The sequence below is a fragment of the Phaseolus vulgaris genome, chromosome 6 (genome assembly GCF_000499845.2).
Source record: "Phaseolus vulgaris cultivar G19833 chromosome 6, P. vulgaris v2.0, whole genome shotgun sequence".
NCBI lineage: Eukaryota > Viridiplantae > Streptophyta > Magnoliopsida > Fabales > Fabaceae > Phaseolus > Phaseolus vulgaris.
Window position 1 is genome coordinate 27,271,015 of NC_023754.2, and position 7,509 is coordinate 27,278,523.

Consider the following 7,509-nt stretch of genomic DNA (forward strand, 5'->3'; position numbering starts at 1 on the left):
AAAAATTTAAAATTGTAAGAGAGAAATAAATAATTTAAATATTCACAATTTTAAAAAATATAATTAAAAAATATTTTTGTATTAAATTTCAATTGTTAATATTTTTTATAATAATAATAATAATTATTATATATTTTTTCATTAGAAATAACTATAAAATGTTTTTGTTTTATCATAATTTATTATTACTATTATTATTTATTTTTATTAATAATATTATGAAATATTTGTTTACATAAATTTATGTAATATTTAATTTTTTAATATTATTTAATTTTATTATTATACTATATTATATAATTGAATATATTATATATAATAATAATAATAATAATAATAATAATGGTTATTATTATTATTATAAAATACACCGTGAAGACAGATTGCTGGATTTGGAAGACATGGGGTTTCATACTTTTACGGTTAACTCAATCTATTTTCAGGTTAGGAAGGATAGAGTTGGGGAGGTTTCTCCAGTTTACAGTAAGTTGTGAAGGTGCAAAGTTTTGCCTTCCGCTTTGGTCACTGCTTGGAGGGTGATGGAGAATAAGATTGCTACTAGGGTAAATTTGAAAAGGCGAGGGGTGGTGGTAGAGAATCTGGTGTGTGGTTTGTGTGGGAAGGTGGAAGAGTCGTCCAGTCATCTGTTTTCCGTTTGCAAGTTTATCTGGCAGGTGTGGTGTCTTTGTTTTGAGTGGCTTGGAGTGTCGTTTGTTATTCACAAGGACCCTTTGGTAAACTTCCAACAATTCAGATTGTGTTCGGCTTCTGATGTGGTTAATGACGTTTGGGGGCGATTTGGGTTGGTTTTGTGAGTGGAATTTGGAGATATAGGAACTCGGTGGCCTTCGACAGGGACGTGGTAGATGCGCTTGAGGTATTTGCACTGGTACAGGTAAATGTTTGGTCTTGGATTTTTGCAAAGTCTTGTTGTAATTCCTTTACGTACCCCAACTGGGTTTTGAACCTAGTGGATTGTATGAGACTGGTTATTTAATGTTTTCTTGAGTTTGGTTTGGTTGTTCCTTATTTAAGTTGGAAGGTGTTCCTTGGTTGGAAGTTGGTAAGGTGTTAGCTTTTTATGTATAAGGGTTGACTACCTCTGAGTGGTTCCCATTTATTTATTTTTTATTACTGATAAAATAAATAAAATAAAATACACCGTTACCACATTCATCAACTTAACTTGGTTTACTTCGATTACCAGCTTATTCCTTGATGGCCTTATAAACCACGTGTACCGGTTTTCAAAGCAAGAAAGCACAGTAACATGATTATCTATGTCTATATTAAGATATTTTTCTCGAAGTGTTTTTTTTTTATATTTATTTTCCAATTCTATCTTTGTATTTATATTATATTTATATTAATGTTTTATTTTATTATTTTAGAAATATATAATAAGAGGTTTTTTTTAATCTTATTGTTATCTTGCACCTCATTTTATTTTTTTATTTACTTTTACTTTTATAATTCTATTCTATAAGAACCAAATTGTTTTAATTTTTTTTTGTAATTCGACTATAAATTTATTCAATTCTTCCGTTTCACATTCCCAGCTTTACATAGAAGAAAGAAGTACAAGATAATTATAGATAAGTAAAGTAATAAATCAATAATTAAAAATTGAGAAAAGAAGCTAGAATAGTTATAAAACTTAAATACTCTATAACAAAACTTGCCAAACTCCACATCCTAGCAATAATGTTAAGTACTTTCTTTGGTTGAGAAAGGAAGTAAAAGTAGTCAAACTATGATACTGCTTCCTTGGGATTTCTCTTCAAAAAAACTTCACGCAAATTGGACGCACAAACTGTGACCCCACCCTATATATACTCGCACACATTTCATCTTTCCTTTGCCAAACATCTCATAATAATTTCTCTGATCATCATTAGCTTTTGTTTCCCAGATCGATCGATGGAGATGGAAGCTAAGACTAAGCCATGGCTGGTTTTATCTCTTTTTCTGTTGGCTGCAAATTGCATGCAACAATGTGTCCATGGAAAACCGCGAGTGTCTTGCCTTTTTATCTTCGGGGACTCTTTCTCTGACAATGGAAATAACAACAACCGTGACACAAACGCAAAATCCAATTACAGTCCATATGGCATCGACTTTAGCCGTGGTCCAACAGGAAGATTCACCAATGGACAAACGGAAGCTGACATTACTGGTCAGTAACATTCTCTATTCTTTATTCAACATTTTTTTAAACCACCAAACAGTAATCCATATAACCTTTTCAGTAGATTGCTTGAATAAGTAATGTTACTTAACTTATTGGTCTCAATAAAAAGTTATGTTTTATATGTAATTTATCAATTTGTGTGACAGCATACGACCAAGTTAAACAAAAGAATAATCATGGTAGACAGTGGGAAAAACCTGGTAAACAATAGAGTGGACAGTTCATCTTAACTGATGTTTTTTTTAAAAAAACCCACAACTAGAATACATTTATAATTAAAAGATTGTTAAGATTTAAGAATAAGTTGAAGTTTGACATTACTTAAAAGTAAATGAGTTGAAGTTTGACCTTACACAAAAGTAAATAAGTTGAAAAGCACAAAATAAAATAAAAAATGGATTTTGAATGTTGTTTTCTTATCCTATTGCCTATTGCCTTCATGATGATTATTAATAGTCATCAAATATTATTAGTATCAATAATGGTCTTTTTTAGCAAGAATATGCACAGAAAAGAAAAGGGATAGAGTCAAAACCTAACACTCTTTCAAAGATGTTCTACTGCTAAATGTATGAATAATGTTTATTTGTGTTATTTCATTATATAAGTAGATGTTTTAGATTGTTTTACTAATTGATCTTTAATATTAATTAATTGCAGCTGCACGTCTAGGATTTCGGGATTCCATTCCACCCTATGCAAACACTAGTGGCTCAGACATAATGGAGGGTGTGAACTATGCATCTGCTGCATCAGGGATTCGCCCTGAGACGGGCTCCCAAAGAGTATTATTTATATATCATTCATTCTTAATTTGTTTATCTCTATCTTTAATAAGTTTTTGGTATAATATTGAAGGATTTGTATTCCAATGCTCACGCATGCCCCCAACGCAGGGTGACATTATCAGTTTGGAAGAACAGATCCAAAATCACAGAGACATATATAACCGAGTTGTTAAGAAACTTGGGGGTTCAAATAAAGCTAAAAAGTACCTTAGCAAGTGCTTGTATTATATGAGAACAGGAACCAATGATTACTACGGTAATTACTTCCTCCCCCAGGTTTTCTCAACAAGCCGCGACTTTACAACTGATCAATATGCTCAAGATCTTGTCAGACGCTACTCTCGATATTTGAAGGTGTTTTACAAATTTTTATTTCTTTTTCTCTTTTCTCACAAATTCACAAGCTCACTGCAGCTAGCTTAATTATAAATTCAAACTAAACTACTGGATCAAGTATTTATTATATATACGTAATTATGCTTTCAAATGCAAGTTAACAAGCCTTACCAATGGTAATCTATTTAGAGAGTTTAAAGTAAAACTGTTAAAATATTTGAAACTTTTATTTTAGTAATGATACTTTCACAACGGCTCCAATATATAATCTATGATGGAAGATATAAAAAAAATGTTTTCATTATTTCATAAACTAGTGTAAATTTTAGGTAAAAAAAATAAGATTATAGACTAGTACAAATTGTTAATATATTATTTTTTATTCATTTTTGGGATGGAGAACTACTGGGTTGGTAGATTTTATAATCAGAATAGTTGAAATATACTGTAACTAGCACTACAAAAAAATCATGCACTACAAGAAAATCATGAAATAGAAATCAATTTGTAGAAACCAAAATAATTAGTTGCAATAGTAACTAAATTAGAGATTATTTTAGAAACTAAAAAAAATTTGGTTTCTAATTAGATACCAATTTAGAAACTATTTAACAATAATAGAAACTAATTTAGAAACCAAATTTTTCTTTAGTTTCTAAAATGGTCTCTATTTTTAGTTTCTATTGTAACTATTTATTTTGGTCTCTAAAAATTGGTTTCTATTTCATGATTTCCTTGTAGGTAAGGATAAGCACGGAAGTATATTTATGTTGAAAATATATAATGTATATGGGAGAGCATCAACATTTATTACTACTATATCTTTACTGATTAAAAAAATTAAGTCTCACCAACTTGAACTTTAAGATTCACTTAAAGTAATCTCATTTACTAATAATTTATTTAACTACATATGCTAAATTTAGAAGAATAAAATTATTAATACGAATATATGAATTCATATTTGCATGATGCCTTATACTAATTAATAAGTGATCTTGTTGGTATAAAATTAGCATATACTATGCAATTATCAAATAGAAATTAATTTTTAAAGATTAAAATAATTAATTACAATAGTAACTAAATTAGAGACCATTTTAAAAACTAAAAAACAAATTGTTTCTAAATTAGTTTCTATTATTGTTAAATAGTTTCTAAATTTGTATCATTGTTAAATAGTTTCTAAATTTGTATCATTGTTAAATAGTTTCTAAATTTGTATCTAATTAACTATCAAAATTTTAACTACCAATTATTTAGATTCTAAATTTGCTAGCAAAAACATTAGTAGCTAATTAGATACCAATTTAAAAACCATTTAATAATAATAGAAACTAATTTAGAAACCAAAAATTTATTTAATCCCTAAAATGGTCTCTAATTTAGTTACTATAACAACTAATTATTTTTTATCTCTAAAATTGGTTTCTATTATTTTCTAGTAGTGTTATACATTATTAATCCAATACATTTTACTGTTTTTAGACTTTGAATGCTTCTACTAGAATTTTATCCATTAAATAAATGTATATTAATAAGTGTTAACTAAATGAAAAAATATTAGTAAGTGTTTTTTAGTGTTTTAAAAGGCCAGATAAGACTGAATAACTTATTTGAACATTACTTTTAAATGAATCACTTTTAACTTTTCTTATTCCCATATAGGAATTTTTTTAAAAAGCAAAGAATAATTTGAAAAAAAAACATTAGATTTATCTAAAAGAAAATTTAACTTTATAATAAAATTTAATTTGATTTGATACAGTTGTATTGACTTTTCTTTTTCATTATTTGACATATTCAATAAGCATTACATCTACGCTTGAAAGAGGCAGTAATGTAATAATAGTTAATAATAATAGAATATTAATAATCATCCTTGCTTTGACAACCTAATATGATGATATATTATAATGAAAAAAAAACATGATTTTGGGGAACAGACACTGCATGACAAGTACGGGGCAAGAAAATTCCTTGTCTTTGATCTGGGTCGTATAGGGTGCACTCCATATGCCAGAGCTACGTATGCGAGAAGTAGACGTTGTGCTGAAGAGGTCAACGATGCTGCCTTAACTTTTGACAGAAACCTTAAATCTGAATTGGAGCGATTGAATACTAACAACTTATCTGCTGATGCCAAATTCATGTTTGTAAACACCACGACCAAACTCGATACAGATCCCACTTCTCTTGGTATAGCTTCCCATTTTCTTTCTCTGCATTTCACATTCAGGATTAGAAGTAGTTAAAAACCATTGACTGTGTTACAAATCTGTTTCAGGTTTCACTGTTGTGGACACTCCTTGCTGCCCAACTCAGCTAAATTTGAGTTGTATTGAAAATGGAAGACCATGCAGGAATAGAGATCAATACGTCCATTGGGATGGAATCCATCAAACACAAGCTGCCAACGAAATAACCGCAGATACAACAACTGATGCTATCAATTGCCTTCTTATCTCCTGAACATCCACCCCAAACTACGGCACATATCCTTAAATAATTCTCAACTCTTGCATCATCCTATCTAACATGCTCTTTATCCTTGGCTAAAATTTGTTGAAAAAGTACAAAAAAAAATGAGTCACATTGATTCAATCTTACTCATAACTTTGTACCTTTCAATAAATTTTACTCATAAAATTTAGAAGACAGTGATATAATATATAATCATTTATAGAACAGTTTGTACGATCTTTTCTTCAAAGAGATTGTCATTTTACAAACTGTTATATAAATTATTGTATTTATATGACTTCTTAAATGATAAGGTAAAAATAGTATGTTAGTAAGTGTGTTGTCAGACTCTTTTTTTTTTCTAAATAGTTGCTTATCATATTGCATCCATTTGAATAAGTGCCGACTCATAGTTGATTATAACACAATATAAGCATATCAAATAAGTTTGTGTCCTTTCATTTTTCATCCATATAAAATAGAAAAAATAGTTGTGTACTGATAATTAATAACTTACTCAATCACAAACAATCCATACATAGTAAAAGTCACACAGAAGATGATGATTTATGATGAATGGAGAATATACAAGTTTTTATATTAAAAATATCTTTTTTTGTCAGAAAAAAAAAGAATTTTATAGATCAAAATTACAGTAATTACTCTAACTATTATACAGAATACATACATCCAACCGTAGTTGCTATTCTAAAAGATACTAAACGGCTAATAATTTCAATTATTTTGTAATTTTTTTACTGTTTGAAGTATCCTTTAAAGGGTTCATCTTGGTGGTATCAATATTTGGCAATTGCACCCATATCACTGCACCCAATTCTAGTAAAAAAAACGAAAATGCCTTTAATATATTATTTTATATATTACGAATTTGTTTTTATCCAAAATGAGCTTTTTTTTCAGATTTTTATTTTCGAAATAAAAAAGCTCCTCCAAATTTACTTTTTCGGGATGTGCAGGAAGAATTTGCCTCAATCTTTTCCATTAGTAGGCTATCTTTTCAGTTTCTCAAAGCAAAGAAAGACTCGTGAACTTACTTTCCTAAGTTTAAGTTTATGTGTGGTTTGGTTTGTCATTCATCTATCAGTAAATATTTTTATTTTTACATATTTCTCTCTGTTGGATTTTCAAACATAATATAAATACAAACAATTTTTTTATTTATAAAATTTTAAAATTTATTTTTAATCATACACACAATTAATAAAATAATTATGATAATAACGATATGGATAAAAATTAGGCAATAGTGTTCTTTATAAAAAAAATACTTTTAATAAATTATTACTTTTTTAATATTTATTACATTTATAAATATTTTAATTTTCATATTTATTATTCACAAATCAATAATTTAAAAATGTTATTTTTTCCTTTTTTCTATAAAATTTTCAAATCCAATTTTCAAAAAACAAATTATATCAAAAGTTATAAATGTTAATTTTGTTAACAATTTTTTTATTTACATATTTTTTTAAAGTAATTATTGCTTGAAATATATGTTTTTGTAATAATTATTTTCTTAATTATTATATTTTATATAATTAATTTTTTCTACATAATTTTTTTAAGAAATTATTTTCCAAACCAACTTTTTTAAATAATTATTTAAAAAAAATTCAAATTACCAATTATTTTTTAAATAAAAAAATAATAATCAAATTTAAAATGAAATCAAATTTCGAATTGCTACCATCAATGGTGTTATTTGAA

At 27.4% G+C, this 7,509-nt stretch overlaps 1 protein-coding gene across 1 annotated transcript; it reads left to right on the forward strand.

Annotated features, from left to right (window-relative positions):
* The first annotated feature begins 1,698 nt into the window (after positions 1-1,698).
* LOC137833167 (GDSL esterase/lipase At1g29670-like) lies at positions 1,699-6,188 on the forward strand. The gene is made up of 5 exons (XM_068641526.1): positions 1,699-2,176; positions 2,852-2,976; positions 3,088-3,333; positions 5,262-5,514; positions 5,603-6,188. The coding sequence occupies exons 1-5, from the start codon at positions 1,921-1,923 to the stop codon at positions 5,785-5,787; spliced, it is 1,065 nt and encodes a 354-aa protein (XP_068497627.1). The 5' UTR covers positions 1,699-1,920; the 3' UTR covers positions 5,788-6,188.
* The last annotated feature ends 1,321 nt before the right edge of the window (positions 6,189-7,509 follow it).

Bases quoted from the DNA above. Each gene is read 5' to 3' on its own strand.
- LOC137833167 (XM_068641526.1), top strand. From the start codon at position 1,921: ATGGAGATGGAAGCTAAGACTAAGCCATGGCTGGTTTTATCTCTTTTT. The intron at 2,177-2,851 runs GTCAGTAACATT...AATTAATTGCAG, and splicing joins AACGGAAGCTGACATTACTG to CTGCACGTCTAGGATTTCGG. The intron at 2,977-3,087 runs GTATTATTTATA...CCCCCAACGCAG, and splicing joins CTGAGACGGGCTCCCAAAGA to GGTGACATTATCAGTTTGGA.